Source organism: Canis lupus, chromosome 20, assembly GCF_011100685.1.
Source record: "Canis lupus familiaris isolate Mischka breed German Shepherd chromosome 20, alternate assembly UU_Cfam_GSD_1.0, whole genome shotgun sequence".
NCBI lineage: Eukaryota > Metazoa > Chordata > Mammalia > Carnivora > Canidae > Canis > Canis lupus.
In genome coordinates this window covers 31,092,930-31,115,840 of record NC_049241.1, presented here as the reverse complement: position 1 = coordinate 31,115,840, position 22,911 = coordinate 31,092,930, and the positions used below count along the sequence as shown (strand labels likewise).

Here is a 22,911-nt window from a genome sequence, read left to right as displayed (position 1 = left end):
CCAACCTTACAAGCCTTACAAAGAGCCAGCCACTGGTGAGGCATGGCGCTGCTGGTCCAGGCTCCAAGGGCCAAGGGTGAGGATGGTTCACAAGGAGACAGACTATTTCTGAGTTCCCTCTTCAACTTGTTTCCTCACTAAGTTACTTTGACACCACACCTGTTTCTGTTCTAGCCTGGAAGCCTCCGCGGCATGGCAGATGGCAGAGTGTTTGCATAACGAATGTTCTCCGGGGTCAGTCTATGGAGGTGGCAGCAGGCCTGCGACAGGTGGGACAGGAGGGAAGCAGGGTCCCTCTCCTGGGGAAGCAGCACCGCCATGCATCCCTGACTTTGCTGGAGAAACCTCCCACCCCTGGGAGGTGGGGGTAAGTCTGAATTCTGAATGTCCTCAGCTCTCTGCTCTTCCTTCTGACAGTCACATCCAGGATATCCCAAATCAGCGGCTGCGATGGGAAGTTGCAAAGGAAATCTAGTGCGAGCATTAAAAATAATAATAAAAAGAGAACAAAACCTCATCATATTTGAAACTTATCTTTAAACCCAATTCCACATAAATGTCCAAATCTGCACTCTTAATTGAACTTGAGACTTAACTCCCTTTTTAACTCTCAGATTTCAACCTCTAATGTTTCTAAACTCTATATTCAAGTCAAATCTAGTCTTTTGAAGAGGGGAGTAAAATTTGACAGCTGACTGAAATGAGTTCATGTGAATTTCGAGCTTGGCTTAAGGTCACATCTGGTCCTTAGAGGTTAAGGAAATCCCCACTTCTCCATTATGCAAATTTAACATCAGAATAATGTTCTATCTTGGCTGGGCTATGGGGGAAATAGTTTCTTAATCATGCTACTGTCCATTTTTTAAAGAATTCATGATGCACAGTATTAGTAACAATCTATTTCGTAAAGGAGCAAATGCCCGTCTCAGGGGCACACACTTTGCAGACACCTTATGTGTTCCCCTACCCTCCCAAGGACACCTGGTAGACTTCACTGCTTGCATCATGAAGGAACTAGCTCTGCAAATTCAGTTCCATTTGACTCGCTTCCTCATACTGCTTGGAAACCAGTATGCTTCCATTAATAAGAATTCTGGGCCCATTAACAGAATGACATGACAGGCTGGAAATGAACCAGAATCCACTTAACTCTTCTATAGGTGTTTCTCTTGATGTTCTCATCAGCCTTGCTTGATGCAGGGGTGATGGAGATGAAGATCCAAGAACATGCTCTCTTTGAAGGTAGGGACTACATCCCCTCATGCTCTGATGTCATCACAGAAGCTGGAATAGAGGCTGGCAAGCACTCAGTTCTCAGTAAATCACTGGTAAATAAAAATACAGCGAGCCTAGCACTGTGAGGAAAGTTTCCCATTTGTAGCTTTTTGTGATAGTCAAAAACTCTTGTGCAAGAAGGAGTATTCTCATCCCAATTTCACAAAGGAACCAATGCAGAGAGAGTTAAACCATTCAACTAAAGCCATACAACTAAGAGTAGATGGAGCCAGACTTTGAATCCTCAGAGCAAACAACTCCTGTTAGTGAGAGTCACATTTTACAAGGCAAATCTCTCAAATAGGGAGGACATGGCTCTTTGCAACCTGCCTCAAGATTTATCCCATTCACTGACATTAGTAATACTAACTGCCCCTGAATATAGGTGGAAGACAGCAATTCAGGTAAGGCTAGTAGAGCAGTCCATGGACAGGTGTCATGGGGGCAGGAGACCCCTGAAATGAAATGCAACATTTTGTGCATATACCTGAGTTTTTCCACAGAAAAGTCCATATGTTTCAGACTTCAAAGATTCTATTATCCTTCCAACCCCCAGAATTTAATGAGTTAGCCACCTTTCATTAAATTATGCTTCTAATTGTCACCCCCAATGAGTCAAAGAGTTCTAGGTGACTTTTATATGCTTGCTAGAGGGAAAATAATTAGCATGAAAGCTTAGTGGGTATTAGACATGGGAACAGTCTCTAAAAAGACCCTTGGTGTGGAAAGAACCTCCACAGATCACCACTCAATTAAGAATATTAGCTCAGAATTTATTTCATTGCTAGCATTTGTCCACAGTGAGATCAAAGAGCACCTCTATCAATTTATTGCCCCGTTGGTCTTGCGGGTAGTGACATCAGAGGATCCTGTATCATTGACCAGATTCAGTGGTCTTCAAACTATGAAAAGGAGTAAAAAAATCCCACAATTCAGCTGTGCCTGTAACTGTCAACAAGATTTTCCTACAGTTTTCATCTGCAGCATGAACACCCAGCTCCAAGGCTCTATAGCATCTTCAGGTTCAACAAACACTTATTGAGAGCCTATTGTGTCCCAAGAACTGCAGTAAAACATTTGCTCCTATCATCTAGATGCCCCCACATGATTCTCAGCAACATGTTTAAAGTAGAAGAATTCACAGAGAACACCCAGATGTGGGGACAAACTTGGGAAAGGAGTAAAAATCATGCCATATACACAGTTAAAGGCACTGATGAGTTCTTAGGAGGACAAGAGCACATTTCCTCCAGCTCCTATAAGGTTTCTAAGCAGGAGAGGAAATACAGGATTAAACCAGACTACCCAGACTCCAGAGAGAAAAACAAAAGAGGCAAGATTGCAGACTTGTGATTGCTGATTCATAGGAAAACAGGAGGAGGTGGAGGAAGAAGAGAAGAAAAGGAAAAAGAACAAACTTTTCTAACTGGAGTTATCTGAAGGTGGAATAAGATAGTTGGTAAAGAGTAAGCTAGTCATCACGGGAAGGATTTTACGTGGATTTATACAAGGGATGAGGGTAAAGCTGAAACTATAAAATATGAAAGATGGGTTAGTACAAGATGATTGTACTAAAATACAAAGAAACAAGTACATTTGATCAGTGTGTGACCCTTTAAAACTAGTCCGTTGGTTATGTTGTTTACAGAGAAGAACGTGATGTTCACAAGTCAACTTAACACAAATTACACATTTACCATGGCTATTAATGTAATGACCTTGGGAGTTGGCTCATAGTCTTCCTTAACCTGATGAGCATGCTGAGTATAATCAATTAGGTTTGTAATTAACATTACAATTTATCTAACACATTTCCCCCACCTTACCCCTACTTCTTGCTAAGGCTCAGGAAACTGTGCGGTGATCAATATAAGACCTCTGCTGTAGCCATCTCTCTCTCTCTCTCTCTCTCTCTCTCTCTCTCAGCATTTCTATTATGGATAATTTATTAGACCTTAAATTTCTTTCCTATTTGTAAGTTTCAGCAAAATTTAGTCAGGTTTCAACACAGAGTGTCAAGGGATAATTAGGACAGTTAGCAGTAATTTATCATTTCTCAGCTGGGTTTTCGAGCTTTTGCTGACTGCCTGTAGAAATCCGTTAGCCAGTTCTACCCAGATCTCTATGAAATCTCCTTTATCTCTGTGCAAATTGCTTTTCTATTTTCCTGAAGTGAGCTGAAAGATGAGCCAATCCATTCCTGGAAACCTAGCCACTGGTGTGCTTGTCATCAGAGCGGGGCTGTGAGGCCAGGGCTTCAGATGAGGGACTATAATGGCTAATGGATGGTATGATGCCACAGGCAGCTCAGTCCCAACCTGCTATGGGTTAGAAATCTAAACCAGGCAGTCCGACTTCACATTAGATCTTCAGAAAATATGCAAAGGAATCTATGAACATGTACATTTTATAGAGCAAACAGCGCCGAGGAGTCCACCAAAGATGAAAAGCCTGGAGAAGCCAGGGACAACAGTTCTGCACTACTTCTGTCTAAGAGGAGGATGTTATTAAGCCTGAACTGCAAACGGGAAGACCTCGTGTTCTTTAGAGAGGCTCATTTACTAGATGGTGAAAAATGAATGCTCTGGGTAATTTCATTCTGAATTGATTTATTTCTAAATGGGGGAAAATTGACACTTGGTGAAGAAAGTAAAAAGCACATCTCTGGAAAGAGCCAGCTAGTCTCAGGTATAACCCAATTATTTGAACACAGGAAATAAGAACACAGAAGGCAGGGTAGAAGGTCACCCAGGAAAGTCATTCCTCGCAATGAACACTTTCCTTTCCCCCTCCTGACAGACTCTCAGAAAACTATAAGCTGACCCATATTTCCAGTTTATTTCTGATGGCTAAACCTAATCAAAGTTCACTTTTTAGAAATCCAAAAGTTATTCTCAATTAAATTGCATGGCAAATTAAATCATAAATTTCTCTATCCTAGCCCTGGTTGTCACATTCCTAAAATACAACTTTTCTCCCTCTGGCATTCTATTTAAATCTCTGAGGCCAGGCTCCAAAGGAAGTTAGAAATCTGATAATTTGCTAATGTGGCCACAGTAATTGTTTGAGCCATATTTATGAATTTATTGGACCTTACAACAATCAATAATAATCATTGATGTCCCTAACTCCCGGGTTTTCTCAGAGTCGACAAATGGGGCAGTGGATTCATTTTTAATGTACTCAACTCCCTCCCTGAGAGAGTCTTGCATGTATTAATAAAGGCCAAGAAATGAATGGCATCGGTGCACATATCTTACCCTGAAGAATTAGCTGCAGGATAAGATTTAATGCTAAAAAGAAGAGAACAATAGACTAACAGGGCCCATTTTGTACAGCACGACCATCATTAAAGTTAATGGAATTACCTTGTGGTCATGCACCAAAGAGAGCCTATTGGAAGTTAAGCTCTTCTAGGGCCATTGATTCTCCAACTTTCACTCAAAGGTTCCCATTGGCGTGCGATGAGGATTGCAGATATGCAGAAGCACTTTACACAAACTGCCAGTTAAGCATATTAAGAGGTAACAATAACTGAATATTTTAGAGCAGATGATCTAGTTGAGGATGTTTTCCACTGGAAATAGCAGGAAATTCAACTCTGTCAGCTTAAACAATAGGAGGCTAGGGATGCCTGGGTGGCTCAGCGGTTAGGCGTCTGCCTTCAGCCCAGGGCGTGATCCTGGAGACCCGGGATCGAGTCCCACATCAGGCTCCCTGCATGGAGACTGCTTCTCCCTCTGCCTGTGTCTCTGCCTCTCTCTGTGTGTCTCCAATGAATGAATGAATAAATAAATGAATGAATGAATGAATGAATTAAATCTTTAAAAACAAAACAATAGGAGGCTTGAATGGATCACCTAACCACAAAGTCTAGAGGTGGTGCAGGTTTCAGGACTGGCTCGTTCAGCAACTTGATACCGTCACCAAGGGTCCAACATCTATTTCAGCCAGTGTGGCCTCAGTATCTGCTTCATCCTAATGCAGGTTGCCCCAGGAATCATAAGGTAGCTGTTCGCAACTGGTAGGGTTACTGCTTCCCCATTCATAGCCCTTCCCACAAACAATGGATACAAACTCTCCAAGGTGCTGAGAACAACCAGCGCTGAAGCTAATGGAATCCTACACTCTAAGTGGCTTGGGTGAGAGTTAACTAAAGTCATAACTCTGTCATAAGACAGAGAGAAATGGCCTAGTCCAGGGGTGAGTAAACTCATCCAGCTCATGGCCTGGTTTTATAAATAAAGTTTTATTGGGATATAGCCATATTTATTTGTGAAAATTCATTAACATGTTTTCTGTGGGTGGTTTCATGCTACAAAGGCAGGGGTAAAATTGTGACATCTAGCCCTGAAAGCCTAAAAAGCTTTATATCTGGACATTTATTAAAGAGTTTCCCAATTCCTGAATTAGACCAAAGAGGGTTCACACCTGAAAAGCTAGAGAGAGATTCAAACGCACCATAACTTCTTGGCTGCTAACTAATGAAGGAATACAGAAAGCATGCTGGAGAGACAACCATGGTGCTCAAAATAGATATGAGACAAAATTTTACAAGTTCTAGAAAAGTGGGCTTAGAAACTGAAAAACCAAATTGATTAAGGTGACCCATCATATTTGCCACACATGAAATACCCTCTACCCTTGGAATGTAATGCAAACATTGAATACATTTAAAATAGAGTTAAAACTCCTTAGCAGGACATACAAGGCCTGATGTAACCGCACTCTTGCTCACCTCTCTCTACCCCAAATTCCTGCTACTGGGGCCATCAGTCATCTCCTAGAACTTGCCAAGTGCCTTACTGCAGTTTATTCTGCCCCAAATGCTCTTTGTTGCCCAGCTCTCCACTGGGACAGATTCTTATCACTCCTCAGACCTCAATGCACCTGTCCAGCAGGCCTGTGCTGGCTACCCTCTCTAGAGAAGCCGCTACACCATCTTCCCTCCTTCCACGTGTTTCTTCTCACAACACACTGTTACTTCCTTGTTAATACCGCTCAGAGCTTGCAATTATTTTCTAATTGAAAATTAGAAAGGCTGAGAGTCCTTCCTTGGCTGTTTGTTCTTCCACTGTGCCTGCCAGCAGCTGATGCCCCATGTAGGTGCTCAATAAACACTTCCTGGGAGGAGAATTCACAAGCACTATAGAACTTACACAACCCTGCAGCCTTTCTCTGTGACAGCACGTATTTCAAAGACTGCCCTTAAAGGCAGGGACGATGTCTCACTCTTCTTGGTCTGCCAGGGCCTGTGACAATACCTGGTATACAGTAGGCACTGAAAGAATAAATTAAAATAATAAAGACTGCTACATAATAGAACACAAGCAGACAGGATGCAGATTTCCTATGAGGTAGGGACATAATACCTTTGGTGGTATGGGAATTCTCATCATCAACCACAGATCAGAGTGGTTCAAACAAGAAGCAGCTACCTCACAGTACACTGGGTTTCCAGATAGAGAGGAAGATGACAGACTAATTTAAAGGCTACAGAGGGGGATCATTTGCACAACAGGTGATGATACCACATGCCATCCATGGTCATTTGCCCCTTCTGGGATTCTCCAAATTATCCCACGCTCTAAGTTTCTTCCTTGAGAGTGACTCTCATCTCTGGTCATCTGATGGCAAAGCCAAACTTGGAATCATATTTCCTCCTTCCATGGCTGAACAGTTTTGTCAAAATTATACTGCTAGAACCTGATTACATCTGAGAATTGATACCGACAATTTACAACCGACAGATGAATTGAAGCACAAATAAAAGGCCCAGCTGGGTTGTTTTTAGGGCCCCAGCACACAAAGCATGATAAGAACATATTTTTTTCAGGAAACAGGTACTGATATGTGGACCCTACAGTGTGATATTTGAATGTGAACATTAGGATAAATGGATTTCACCACAAAGTAAAGGAGTATTTGGTTAGTTCGTTTTGTTCACTCAACATTGTTTATTCTTCTAAACCACTTTAAGCAAGATCAACAACCTAAACAACTTCATGTTGATTTTTCATGTATCATCAGGAACAAGAAGAGCTTCTTCAAGGGAATAAACTGCCAGGGGAAGAAAATGGAAGTTTTCATGAGCAGGACCCAAAAATATGATCTTTATGTTGAATGAGCCCAGAAGGAATTCAAACCATCAGTTTTGTCCTCTCCTCCTGAGGTTTGGGACTCCTCTGACTCAGAAGGCTTCCAGAGACGTCCACCTCTAATTTCCCTAATCTTGGCAGATGAGTGGCTTCTCCACAGAGGGAATCTGCTACGAGACCACAGGTGTAGTATTGATGCTTCGTGACTCTTGAAGTTAAAATTTCAAAATTATCCTTACCCAGCACTAACGTAATTCTAAGGGAGGGACAGAATTCCTCACTGTGTTTGGCCCAAGAGTCATTACGGATTCTCACCAACCCTGTATTTTTCACTTAAATGTCATTAGTAAGGTCGTTATTCTAATTCTTCCATGTGTGTAGCTCTGCAGGTTGCCATGTCCATTATTCATTAAGCTGATTTCCATCTGACCCAGGCTCAGTCACCAAATCCTTACTATTCCAGCTGCTTTTAGATTCTAAGAATTATTTTATTAATGGCTTGAGCATAAAAGGCAAAGAGGAGCCCCTAAAAGGGACTGAATAACTAAGGATGAATATCGCAGCAAGAATTAAGCCTAGATCACTTTGACCAAAAATCAAAATGTATTTATAGAAATACAGAAAACAGCAGTTCCTAACTCTGGGCAACAACAGAGTTAACTGGGAATTGATACCATTTACAAAATCTATTTCAAAAGATTTCAAAAATCTATTTACTGGGCTCCATCATCACAGATTTGAATGTAGAAAGTATGATAACCAGTTATATGCTAAGAATAACAAAGGAAAAAGAATGAATTATAATAGTCATTTCTTGGTGGAAAACCCTCAGTGAAAAAAATATATATACAGAAAACTGTATAGTTTTTCAAAATCTATTTAAAATGTCAATGATGTTACAAAATATAAGTAATGTAATGAACAAATGGATACACATTACCCAACTTTAAAATATGATCTATGGTGTTGAAGGCCCCTTGATACCCCTGACATTCCACAGTTGCTTCATTATCATCTCCACTTGGGGGTATCCCAACCCTATGTGTGTCCAAATCTCTAAGCAATACACAGATCTGCATTTTTACATTTAATATAGACAGTAAGTAATCTGCTTCTATATTTTATTATTTTTGCTGTTAATAACTCCTAAAACAAAAGTTTGTAATATCAAACTGTATCTGTTTCAGCGACAATAACCAATTTCAACCAAATCACACATTATTTAATGGATGTTCCCTCCCCATTTGATATTTAAGGTGTGTGGTGTGATTTATAACAAATGGGTCGTTTAATGAGACTGACATGACCATATTTCATCAAAACTGAATCCTTGTCACATGATTGACTTTACCTTTACTTTCATTTTTCTTTTTATTCCTCCTCTCTTTTGTTTTTTGTTTGTTAATTTCCATAGGATTCACATTTTGGTGAAGCTAATTATTTAGATGCCACAGTTTCAAAACTTTAAATCTAGTATGAGCTGGTTATATGGAATTAGAGAATTTTACAAATTATTTCTCAGGCCTGAAATGCACGGAGCAAAACAGCTAGAGAGAAATTCCTTCAGTGCTGACTTACTGAGCACCTAGTATTCCACGGCAAAATGGCAAGAGTGAGTGATGGCATCAATAGAGGTTAGAAGGTGACTCTGAATAATTAACACCTTACCTTTATGAAGCATTATGGGGTCTACAGAGCACTTTGCTTTTCACAAGATATTGGACTTGACAGTGACTAAATACCTCCCCCCAACTAACATCAGGTGTAAAAGACAACTCCCTGGAATCTATTAAACATTGGCATTCAGAACATATCTGCAACATTTGCCACATTTCTGCATTACACATCTCAAAATAAATTTAACAGCCAAATATCCACTTTGCTTATGTCAGGTCCTCCAATTACTAAAGAAATTTGTTTGGTAGCACTAATGAAAAATTAAAGATCTAAAACATATAATTCTGCTACAAATTGATATACAGCAATAAAACAGCATTTAGTCTAGTTAACCTTCATCTGTATAATAAAGTTAAACAGAGAATTCTCTGGGTATTTTTAGGGAGAAGCCAGTATTATTCTAGGCAAAGCAAAATAATTTTTACAGATTAATCTATGTTGAGGGTGACAAAATATTTACAAAAACTCTCCTTGTGCTTCTTCCCCTGTGTTTACTGGGTGCAAGATGTTTTTCAGGCACAGCTGGCCACATGATATGGAGAGGGGGCTCTGAGACAGGCCTAGGTTTGAATTTCTGCTCTACTACCAGTCAGTCCCGTGTGGTTTGATAGGTTACTCTACCTCCATAAATCTTGGTTTCAAGTGTAAAACACCAATGCTCACTTTTAAGGGTTGTGAAGATTAAGTGAAAATGATAAAACCAAAGCAAACACTTATTCAGATATATTGCATGCTAAGTGCTGTTTTAAAGGCTTTTACATGCATTAATCCATTTGGTCTTCACAACACCCCTAGGAGGTAGAGTGTCACTGAGGTCCTTATTTGAGCAATTTACAAATGAATGGTGAAGCTGGAAAGGTTGACTTTTGCTGGGTCATACAACTGGTAGGTGACAGCTCTGAGATTGAAACCAGGCTGTATGGCTCCAGAGTCCTTCCTCACCATCAGTATATTGGAATCCTGATGATATTTCCCCTCCATCCTCATTCCATTTCCAGCATCCCCCATCCCATCTACCGAAGCAGACTGTGAAACTGAAAGAACAGAGGAAAAAAAAAAAAGTAACTGGAAAACACCAGGGGGCTTGGTTAATTTTTCTTTCAGTGCTTTGCATGACATCATGCAAATTAAAATTAGCTATTTAAAAATGAAAAAACACAATGATTTGTACCTACTTACAAGAGGCTGGAGGTTTAGTAGGAGAGAGGAAGTTTCCCACAGGAGACAGAAAGGCTCTTGGTTTCTTCTCCTGCCTGGAGAGCCAGGCACCAGAGGTTTTGTTCCCAGATCACCAGAAGGAGAGGGAGAGTCAGAGACAGGTACATACCAGGAGGGAAGGGCAGGTTTGGAGGTATCCACTCCAGATGTACACCCAAACCCATCCCCTGAGCACCAAAACTGTTTTTGATTTACCAAATTCAGGCAAACTGGATTCATTCTGAGAGAAGAGAGATAAATTCTAAGGCAATTCCACAAGATAAAAGCTACTACATCCTTAAAATACTAATTCTTCTGGCAGTAAATGCAGGAATTAAGTATAAACATAGGAAGGCACTTTTTGTCATGGTTTTAATCAAAGGACAAAAGTTCTCTGACAAATTACAGCTCTTGTGAAATTTCTTTACAGATGAAAATAATAAATAACAGTCCAGTAAAATCATTTTCATTCCCAAGATGTCAGTTTCTCCATTCTGTGCACACCAAATTTTAGGGATTCATTTGGGTTGAAAACAAGGAGCTATGGGGAGATTCCTCTGAATCTTCTCATTACTTTGATGCTAAGTGGCTGTGCACTGGACTAAGGCATGCGTGGGGATCACTTACAGTGTCTGTTAAAATGCAGAATCCTGGGTCCCACACCAGACCTACTGAATCAGCATAGGAGGAAGGCAGGTTTCTGCTTTGTGAAAACCTACTTCACGTAATTCTGAAGTATAATGTTGATTTAGAACCATGATTTACCCATTACTGTAGGGTAAATCAGAGGCTAAAAAAATATTAGGCTAGAGATAGTTTCCCCCAGTTAATAATGCAGGTTCCTGAATGTTCAACTGGCCACTTTTAAAATAATTTCAAGGTTGATAATCAAATAGCACAAGTCATGTGATTAAGTTTTCTCAAGAATTTAAGCAAAATGGCAAAAGCTAATAGTGGCAAGAATTCAGTGTGTAACTGTGAACTCATCAGTGATACAAACAGTCTCAGTTCCAAGTATATTCTTCTTAAGTCGTCTTTGCCTATTTTACAGATGAGAAAACTGAGGGTAAGGTTAATATTAAGATACATGCACAAGGTCCCAGGGACAGTATGTGATGGGCTGGGCCATCTATTCATGTTGGTTTCTCCCAAACCACCACTCAACAAAATAGGATTCTCTCCATTTGAAAAATGAAGACATAGATGTTCAGGGAGGTTAAGAATCCTGCCCAAGGTCACAAAGGAAAATAGTATAGCTAATATTCCCACGGAACCTCTGACTAACACCAAAGTGTATTAACTACTGGACTTCATGAAGAGCTAAAATCTCCTCAATGTCATGAACTGAAAAAATTATCAAATTTCCACATAGAACATCTGTTCTAGGACCATAGAGACCCCTCGGTGAATGAGACACTTTTGTTTTGGTTTTAATTTTTAAATCACACTTTTAAAAAGAACTCCTTTTCTTGCTCTTTCTCAAGCAATCTGAAAATTGCTAGCTAATATAGCAATAGTTATTAAGACACCTCCCACTGCCTTAGTATTAGAAAATTAAATATCTAAGTAGGGGACTCAAGTCCATAAATACAGAAAAGGGTAAGTAAGCATATCCTATAAATAGTTCTTATGAGAGTCTAGATTACCTGCCTGCCATAAATCTCTCTCTTTAATATATCTAAAACACCCTCCTTCCCAAAGATGCAAATAGTAATTACTCTAAAAGATAAGTCACATTAAACTTACTAAGAAGCATCCCTTTTAAAGGGCAGAACACTGCCTTTAGTGATTTGGCTAGTTGAAATGACATTTTGGAATATGATTTGGGAACCTGATCACTGGAAATTCTGGTCTTTGTCAGTGATGCCTGAAAGACAGGGATTCTTGAGAGAAATCCTAGGAGACCTGGATCCCTGACTACACACTGAAGTGCAAGTACCTATTATCTGCTGCTTCATGTTAACTCAAGTTAGAAACTTATAAGTAGGGATTTACTCTATGGAGCAAAGTCCTGTTATCTTCCCCATAGCACCCAAAAGGGCCTTAGGAGACAATGACAAAATGCGTATGCTCAAAAAGCTTACGTTTTCGAGGGGCTAAGGAAATACAAGTACAGAAACAAAAACAACCACACAAACAAATTAAAAAACGGTAAAGAATGCATTGAAGGAAATCAAAGAAGGCAACAGGATAGAGAGTAAAGGCTTTAGCAGAGCCACTTCAGATGAGGGGTGGGAGTCAGAAAAGGCTAATAAAACAGTAGACATGTGGCTGTATGTGTATATACATATATTGTGATACATGCCTAAAAACAGACAAAAAGAGATTGTTTCTCAAGTCCGCAGGATGCCTCAACTGTTGTAACGATCAAAAGGTAGATAGCAGGGCTTTCCTACTTTTATATTCAAAAGGAAACTGAATAATGAACTGAGAAATATGAGGTCACTTTTTTACTTCCCTATTTTCCATTCCGGCTTACGAATTACTTACTAAGTAAGCGAGGCCATCCTTGTTCTTTGCAAAACAGAATCGAAAGCCCCTGAAACAAAAAACCCGGAGGTGGTACCATGTTCAAGAGTCTAACCCAGTGGTACACCTTCACTAACAATAACAACAGTTGCTTCAGGGGAAGAGATCATCGCTGGGCTTACTGTTATGACTACCCGGTAGGAGACACAAATGGTTTCGAACCCACATTAAGCAGAATGCCAAGAGTCAGACACACAGGCAAAGACGAAGCCAACAGTCACTGTGCGTTCCATGGCAGGCTGTCAAATGCTACCCTGAAATGCGCAACTGTGTGAATTTCAAAACATGAAATGCTCAGTCTTGAACTGCAGGATCCAGAACCAGAGAGCTGAATCCTGAAGGTGCTGCCCTGCTCCTTGGAGGGGCTGGCTGCCAGAAGGCTGGCTTCCACGCATCAGGGGGTAGGTGGCCATTACCAGCTTCTATTGTATCACCAAAAATTAATGAGGCTGATCAACGGCCATACTCTGAAAAGACTCATGTGGTGTGCTGTTCACCATGAAGATTCCCAAGCCGTGAACACAAAGACTGAGAATAAGAACTGGGAGTGTCAACTTTTTTTTTTGACTAACACCCGAATTAATTTTTATGCAGGTAGTATAAGGGCTGCACTTGGAAAAACATAGATTAGACATCTTCAAGTATGTGGACTTGGTCTAAAAGCACAGTTTTCAAAACTGTCATACGTCGAAGTTTTCATATGCATATGTGTGGTTGTTTTTGTTTAGTCATTTTATATTCCACAAGGATTTGAGAGGCCCCCCTCATTCATATTGGGGGAGTTCTGTGATTAGACTGGAAACAGCTGAGAGATGTCCAAGGCAATACAATCTACTAATTCAAACATACAGAATTGTTAAAAAAAAAAAAATAGTAACTTAGGTTAAATAACAATGCCGGTGGAGATAATAATCACATTCAACAATTTATGTACAAGTCTTATAGAGCAAGAATTACTCCACTGAAGTTAACAAAACCACTAACTTTTTTGGCCAGATAACTGGGACATAAAAAAGGCAGTCACAATTAAAATGAGATAGTCTGGGATGCCTGGATGGCTCAGGGGTTGAGCATCTGCCTTTGGCTCAGGGTATGATCCTGGAGTCCCGGGATTGAGTCCCACATCAGGCTTCCTGCGTGGAGCCTGCTTCTCCCTCTGCCTATGTCTCTGCCTCTCTCTCTTTCTCTCTCTTTCTCATGAATAAATAAATAAAATCTTAAAAAATAAATAAAAAATAAAAAATAATAAAATGAGATAGTCTACAGCCATGGTACTCAGCCCTGCTACACTTGGTATTCACTGGATTTTTTTTTTACTATGTTTTATTGCTATTTTTAATTGAGATACAGTTCAAATACCATAAAATTATTAAAATTATCCATGTTAAAATTGATTCAGTGGATTTTACAATATTCATAACATTGCAAGAACATCACCACCATCTAATTCCACAACATTTTCATCAACTTAAAAAGAAACCCTTATCCCTTAGCTGTCACTCCCCATGCCCACCTTCTTCCAGCCCCTGGCAACCATCATCTACTTTTGGTCTCAATTCAATTTGCCTGCTTGTATAGGGCATAATTTTAATACCCCATTTGGAATTCTAAAATGAAATTTTGAGATATTACATATATATTCCTATAAATTTTAGATATGTTTAATCTGTACATTGTACTAATCTGTGCATTCCATTTGATATGGTTTTTGCTTTCTCCCACCTTATTAGTGATGCTTCTATAACCATACTTCCAATGGCTGAAAGAATTCCATCAAATGCATAGGACATACAGCATCTAACCAAGTCTGGTGTTGTTAGAATTTACATTTGCATTCTGGATGGATTTTTTTTAAAAAACTAGCAACCAGGTTTAAACGTTGTGCTTCATATTTCAAGAAACAATTTCAGAAAGAAGCTATTCATGTTATACTCTTTTTGGTGTCTGCATGTTTAGAAGCCTGGCAGGGGGGGTGGACAGTGGGGTAGAGAAAGCCCTGAGTCCCCTCAGTCCCTATTACATCATGTGTCTGGAGCAATCAGGAGGCTAGCTCTTTCATATCACAAAGAATTTGATGGCAGTCCCTATAGGACATTTGTTCCTCAGAAGTACTTCCAAGACATTCTATTTTAAAAGTCTCACAGTAGTTCTGTTAAACATTAAAGCCACATGCAAATTAATATCAAAAAAGAACTGGGGTTTTTTTGGCACTGTTTGGTGCCAAGCATTACCTTAGCCGCTCACAGCTAGTATCTCAAAACCATAAGACCTTATTTTGCTTAGTATGACATTAGCACCCCAGTTCGACTTTCTTCTGATTTCTAGCACTGAAAATAACCTTTTCTATGATTTAGGTGTAGGACCTAACTGCGGAGGAATTTGCATTTGTATGAAGGGCGCAGAAACCCAGCTTCAGAATCAGCCAGGATTTTATTATTTTATTTTATTTTACTAGGAAAGCAGAGAGTATCCTAATAAATCCTCCTTTCCTCTTTTAGCACACTTAAAAACCCATCTTTGAGCTCCACTGACTCCATTAAGTTAGAATTTTAGTATGAAACACAAAGGGAGGAAAAGTGCAGGTATATGGGTGGAGAGAAAAAGAGAGAAGCAGGGTATGGAGCAAGGGGAGAACCATGGGCAACCAACTGGCATAGCCCATTGCCCAAGAACAATGAGGCAGAAACAGAGTGTGTGTAGAACCCAGACACCTCAGCTTCACACACGACCTGCCAATCCACACAGGGCTCAGTGCTCTTCCCTAGACACTACTCTACCCAAACTCCTTTGACTTCAGTTTCTGTTTTCCAACTTCTTTGATTTAGCTTCTGTTTTAGCATTTACACAATAATAATTTTACTACAAAAGGTAAATGTCTTGTAAACTAATGGGAAACATATTGCTTGGCATAGTTTATAATGTCAGGATTTATGGCTCTAACACTGAGGGTCTCCCTGACCTCGGAGATAACATAATGAACCGGCAATGTGCTGCAAATGGCTCAGTGTGATTTTTATTAGTTCTCATAATTGCCCCTTATTAATTTGTATGCACATAATAAGCACTCACCTTCACAGTCTGTCCGGCTTCAGGGCCATCCTAGAAGTAGAAAAAAAGATAGATAAATAACAGAGGTGATAACAGATAGATGGTATCTCCTGCTTATTCAGAAATATCTCTCGTTAATAATTTAGATCCAATTTCATTGTGTGTTAATTTGCAGTATTCTCATGGGGACCATTCACTTCAAATGTGTGGGACCAGACAGTTCTCCATTTCCGCCGGAGAGTGAGTGAGAAGTTATGTATAAAGATGATATAAATTATCCAGTGAACCAACCCTCTTGTTACTTTCCGTGCTCTTTGCTCTTGGGTATGGTTTTAATTGCATTAAAGGAAGGATGGAGATGTTTGAGGAGGTAAATTATCACACCTTTTGGTTATCTTTAAATCCAATGTAGTTTAATTAATATCTGATTACTAGAAGTCTCTGCTAAAAAAAAAAAAAAAAAAGCCTGCTATAAACATAATCCATTAAGCAGGAATATGAGCTGTCTTTTTATGGGAAGATCACACAAGAGTGGGCCCTCTCCAACTGTCCTGACATTGGGGGAAAAAAGTAAGAGCATTCATTGTAGCTGATCCTTTTTCCCATCCTCAGCTCTTTAAGAGCCTACAAAACTATTTGTTTAGTTAAAAATGAGCCAACTTGCCCAATCACCAGTCACAATACAAAGCAAAAGCAAGTGCTTAGCTGGTGCAAGATACCAAAATGTCTATAACCAAAAACTGCAAAATTGAATTAGAATCTTGCAACTTTCAGCAAATCTTTCTACCTCTGTGACCCAGACTAATGGGTAAGAATGTTTGCTCTGGTGTGGTCAAGATTAAGGAGAACTGTGTATCAGTGGTTTTCAAACTCAAAGTCACAGCCCATTAGTGGGTCATGGAGGCAACTTAATGGATGGTGATCAGCACTAAAAACAAATCAGATAATATAACAAAAACTATTAGAGTGCATCGAAAGGGTAAATGTTGTTTTGTAAAACTGGTGTCCTTTATCTATGTATGTATCCATGGGGACGGAGGTTCATAGGATTGCGGGATAAATATCCTAGTGAGGTTCAAAGCTTTAAAAAAGTTTGAAAACACAGCATACATGAAAGTACTCCATGTGCTATGCACAAGTCAGTTCCTACGTTTATGAAATTTACTTTTTAGTAAATCATGTTAGATAACTAGCACTGGCCATTTCTAGTGAATGTGAGTCTTCTTCTATCATTTCATTTAACACTGACAGATGTCTGCCGTCACTTGCCTTCATTTGGTCTCTCTGAAACATGATTTGTAGCATAAGCTTGATAAACCCACCCTGAGCTTAAATACCTGAATGAAGGTGACTCAGATGCTTTGACATACAACACACACACACACACACACACACACGCACACACACACACTGTATTTTAAAGGGGAGTTAACTCTCAACATAGACATGGCAGCAAAAAAATTTTAAGAAGCATTTAAGAGCATTTTTAGTCTGAGCCTTTCATAACCTGAAAAGACCAGCCTTCTTTATCTGTTCTCTTTGAAGGTCTATGGTGGGGAGATGAGGAAGGTAGAAGAAGGATTGTAAATATTCTGCATAACTAAAGCACAGAGGGGCGAGGTCTCACATGATGGAATAACCCAATTCCTTACCAAGGGGTTACTGCAGAGTCATTTAATTTCAAGGCCACTAAGGACTTTAATTAGGTATTAATACCCCCTGCTCTTCCCACAGGGTATCTGAAGGGGCATAGGACATGTCATACTGATTTACTCAATTCCCACAGCTGATGACTTACCACAGACCTCCTTCTCCCACACTCTGCTCAACTTCTGCCTAAAGATCTCCACTGAATGGGGGGGTGTGTGTGTGTGTGACTCATTTTCTTCCAGAGAAGCAGACCACACAGAATATTCAGTCAATCCAGCTTCATACCAATCCATTATTGATCACTGGGGCTTAAGTTAAAGAGAAAAGGAACCCTCTGAGGGCAAGGTCCCATCTAACTTGCATTTCTCTATTATTCTAAAGCAGAGCAGGGCTAGGCCCATGCAGTACTCAAAACATATTTACCACACAATAAAAATAACTAGTCTAATCCCAGTTCTAGTAAAAGATCTGGAATGGCTTAATGTCCATGAAATCACTTGTCTATTACTCCCACTTGCTTTGTAAACAACACTGCAGACAGTGCCTCAGCTGACATCCCGCAGTCCACCTTGGGGCCAGTGGACAGTAGGATGGTCCCAGGTTAGTAACACATTTTTCTGCTATTATGTAAGACACAAACAACCACAGCTGCCTTACCAGTGAGATGGCAGCTTAAAAGGGAGTCCAATGCTAAGATGTGAAAAGTTAGAAAAGTAACTTCTGAGCCATCTGTACACTCACCTGCATGGAAAATGTGAGAGAAGTTCCCTGGAAATGCTTCTCCACCACCATCCCAACTCTCTGGGTCGCCTGAAACAAATCTGCCACTTCATCCGGACGCAGGTCTCGGAAACGCTCCACCGGCCGAAGGGGACACACCAGGACATCTGTGGTGAGTTCTGTTAAGGCACACTTTGCTTGCTTTTGGTAGCATTTTTACCAAGAAGTTTATTGCCACAGTACTGAATCCCCTTGGCCCAGCTCCTGAACTCTCAAAGACTAAGGAATAAAAGAACAAATATTTACCAACCACCAAACTCCAAGAAGTTCAAAAAGAGCTTATAAACATGGTTAATTATATTTTGAAGGGGAAACAGTGGTGTACTAGAGAAAATCTTTTAAGAGAAAGGAACATTAATGTTCAGAGAGACTCAAGTGCTGGCTGAAATAATTATGCCAAGAGGCAAAATCTATTCTGGACCATTATCTCCTGACCCCAATTCAAAAGCTCTGTCTTCTCAAGCAGCCAAAGGCACTGGGTTGGAAAAGCAAGCAGAATATCCATGATTAAAATTTTAATTTCAATATCTCTTTAGAGAAATATGTAATGAAAATACAATAGGAGTTGTTTTATTTATATTTAAAAGGAGTATAGACATTCTGAAAATGTACAGTAAACTTCATTTATAATAAGAGATGTACCATGTGGTGAGGCAATTTATGACAAATGTTCTCAAACTGATTATTAAGAATTCAGGAAGCCAGTTGAAGGTAAATCATTAATTTAAGAAAAGAGTGTTGTGTTTTTTTTTTTTTAACTTATGCAGACAACACCATCTTAATGTATTCTCTAAGTCAGACGAGTCAACATACTTATGCTATTGGCCCAAACAAACAAGATCTAGGGAAAAATAAAGTAAGTTTGATCATTTGTTGGTGACAAATTAATATTCAATGTTACACCATCAATAACATTTCGGTTGTTTTTATATTTAAATTCCTCATATGTGTGGTTATATGCATACATACATATATATATTATATACATATATATTATACACACATACACAGATATATTAATTTTTGTTTAGTTTTCAGATACTAGCAGGAGAAAGAGTGCTCTAATGCTCTTTTCTGTTTCTTTCTTTTTTCCTTGTTCTTGTGGCTTTAAAAGAGCATGCTTTGCCTAAAGCTAAGCAGCTAAGGGGCATAATAAAACCCCAATTCTACAATTGCTAGTCTCACTAGAATATCAAGCACTGTAGCCCATCATACTGGTAGGAGTCAAAGCCCAAAGGGAAATGCACTAAGCTCAGCTGGGTGGGCCTGATTTCCATAAAAGAAGGGGGGGAAGAAAGGGAAAACTGATTAATTTTGCTCATAATCAGGAAATTCATGTCAATGGTAAACTAGGAAAAGGAGCATTTGTTTAATCTGAGTTCATTTTTCAAGAGAGGAGAAGGGAAGCCTTCACCCACAGGGCATCAGATACTTAAAAAGATAATTATCCTTCTTTGGCAGGGCTGCTTTATTATCATGGGTCAATGAACCGTTTAGAAATGAAGAATTTCCTTTCATTTCCTTTTAGCAGATTGCCAGCCTCCACTCCCACTGAGTTGCCTTTTCTTTGTTAAAAGAGACCTTTTTCCATCATCCTCCTCCCAGCACCTCCCTCTCCTTCCTCCTCCCTACAAACTTCCTTAGGCCTTGACTTCACCAAACCACAGCAAGATGACAACTTTGCAAGCTTCCAACAATACCCATAATTGCTGTGGTGAGCTACATCTAAACAAACTGTCTGAGCAACCAGGTAGGGAAGGAAGGACATTTTACTGAAACAACAGCTAACTGTAAAAATTGTTGGAATGAATCTGAAATTCTTTGTATTTGATGTAACTTTAGGAATATCACTGACATCTGGAGGGTGTTATTTTCCCAATACCATACAAAATATTTTATTATCTGTTCACTTTCCTTGTCTGATGCTAAGGATTGGCTTGATCCAATGTTTAATGAACCAAAACATTTATGGAAGTGAATCAAAATGGCTGAATCTGTCAGCTGTTGTATCCTGTGTACACTCAACCGCAAGGTCATGGATCACACGCATTTATTACTTTAATTGAACGCTAATAATACTAATAACAACATGTCACAAAACAGTTGGACAGGCTAAACACATTCTCATTTAAGTGAATCTTTTTCACCAGCCCATTTAGGCCACATTGCCCTGACATATATAGTCCCTGAAATCTAAACCTTCATTAAGAAAACATCTTATCTGCACGTAACAAACCATGTTCCCATGTGAATGAGAAGATGAAATAGGGTTGACTTCTAAAGGTGCTTAATTGGACAGGTGTTCATGTAGGTAATCATCATCTTCATTCTGTTTAGACCCAGAGGATGGACCAACAAGCATCTCAACCTGGCAGTGGACACACAGGTAGGCTTCCCAGGACTCCAGAGGGAGGTAGGTGGGTCTGGAGTTACACAGCGTGGGGCTCTGGAGCTCCTGGCTACTGTGTGAGTCACTGACCAGACCAACAACAGACTCACTAGTCTCCCCAGGCCACTCTAGATACTAAATGGCATCAGAAAGTCAGGACCAACCCCCATCCCTCAGTTCCTCTGAAACCAGAGCCAGAAAGAGCCTATATGCCCTAACCTCAACACTTCCCCACTACTGCCTACCTACTTCCTGAAGCTTCTCTTCCCCCATCTTCCTCTACACACTGTACATCTGCCACATTTGCCTTCCTTCTGTTCGTCTAACACATTAAACTCCTTCCCAGATTGGGGGGCCTTCATCCCAGCTGTTTGTTCTGCCTAGAATCCAATTCCCCATGATCTTCACATGATTGCTTCTTTCTTATCATTCCAATTCTAATTCCAATACTATTCCCTCAAAGGAGCATTCCAGGACCACCAGTTTAAACTGCTACCCAGTTACTCTCTCTTCTGTCACCTTGTTTTCATCTTGCCATAGGCCTTGCCACCAGCTGGATGTTTTCTTGATTGACTACCTACCTGAATGAGAACATAAGCCCCACAGAGGAAAGACTATTTTGTTTACCACTGTTTCATCCCTCCCAGAACACCAGATTTAATAAGTGTTGCTGCAATGAGCGAATGCTTTATGAACCAGACCCTCTTATTGGCTACCTCTGAGTCCTAAGACCCTGACAAAATGGATACAATGTCCATTTATTTTCAACCATTGACATGAGATTGGGATGGTCTGCAAGATTTTTTTAATTCAAAGAGATTTGTTCTTAATATTTAGCCTAATTAGAACTAATGCTAGATGTGAGCTGGAAAAACATAAACTTATTTTTAATGTAAATTAATTACCACCCAAGCACAAAGGAAATGTAATGATGACGGTAAAGCCCTTGTTAAAAAATCTTTTATTTTTTATTTGTATTTTTTTAAAGATTGTAACTGTTTATTCATGAGAGACAAAAAGAGATAGAGGGGCAGAGACATAGGCAGAGGAAGAAGCAGGCTCCATGCAGGGAGCCCCATGTGGTACTTGATCTTGGGTCTCCAGAATCATGCCCTGAGCCGAAGGCAGACGCTTAACCACTGAGCCACCCAGGCGTCCCCAAAATCTTTTCATTATTAAAAAATATATAAACAAGTGGTTTCTAAATTATTCAGAGTCTCAGATAAATTATACCTATAAAAATGCTGCTTTATATTTAGGAATTGTAATTCATTTGTTCACTCTGTGAACAGTGAGCACTGAATAGGTATAGACACTGTGCCAGGCTCTGGGAAGAGCAGAGGAGAACAGGAAGTTGCCTCCAGTTCAGGAGATGGGCATGGAAACAGATAAGTACAATACTATGGGAATTTCAGATGTAGGATTAGAAGATACAGAGACAGAGGGAAGCACCCAATGCAGCAGAACCTGGGACATCTTAGTAAGGCAAGTGTTCTGGGGCAACTGCGGGTGATTGAGTTTGTCTGAATATCCCATGCTCCCCAAAATAGAAGCAGATTCGTAAAGGATTTAAAGCAGGTCAGCAAACGTTTTCTGCAATAGGCCAGATGGTAAAATTTTGTTTGGTGGGCTATATCCCTAGGCAGCTATAGACAAGACAAACAATAGTAGGCATGGCTATGTCCCGGTAAACCTTTATTTACAAAAAGAAGAGGCCAACCAGATTTCGCCCATGGATCTAATAATGTCAACCCAAGGTTTAAAGGAATCACATTAGCAAGAGGGAACTAAAAGAAGTTAGAACTATTTGGGGGCCCATTCTTTTCCTAAGTTTGAATAACACAATAGTGTTATTTACGTAGCATACTGGACAAACATCATTATGGTACCTTAAAAATGATCACTTTCCAAGGAAAAACACCTAAGCATTATAGAGAAATTTCATGAATTTGTGTAGCACTTTTGATGCTTTTAAAGACTAATCACAATCAGAAAATCTGTTACGGTGATGATATCATCTAGATAAATCATGAGTGTTACTCCCCAATGCAATTAAAGGAGTTTCTGCCATCTTTAATAGGAAGAACAAAGCATATGATCTACAAACATATGAGAGCACCAGAACAGTATGTTATTCATAAATTCATTTGAAAATAAAAGCATTTTCTCAAAATAAGTGCATAAGCCTTGGAAGAAAACACCATATTGCGTAAAGATGATGGGTATCATGCACTACATGCTTCTCATAGACAAGCAACTGAGGGAAAG

At 39.7% G+C, this 22,911-nt stretch overlaps 1 protein-coding gene across 2 annotated transcripts in view; it reads right to left on the bottom strand.

The window, feature by feature from the left end:
• The window catches only part of FHIT (fragile histidine triad diadenosine triphosphatase), a 1,445,250-nt gene that overhangs the window by 242,941 nt on the left and 1,179,398 nt on the right, over positions 1 to 22,911 (bottom strand). For both annotated transcript variants that reach the window (NM_001308549.1, NM_001142257.1), the window contains 2 exons: positions 18,216 to 18,361; positions 15,846 to 15,875 (listed from right to left, as the gene is read on the bottom strand). In NM_001308549.1, coding sequence (NP_001295478.1) covers positions 15,846 to 15,875; positions 18,216 to 18,361 — 176 coding nt within the window. The remainder of the gene's footprint in view (positions 1 to 15,845; positions 15,876 to 18,215; positions 18,362 to 22,911) is intronic.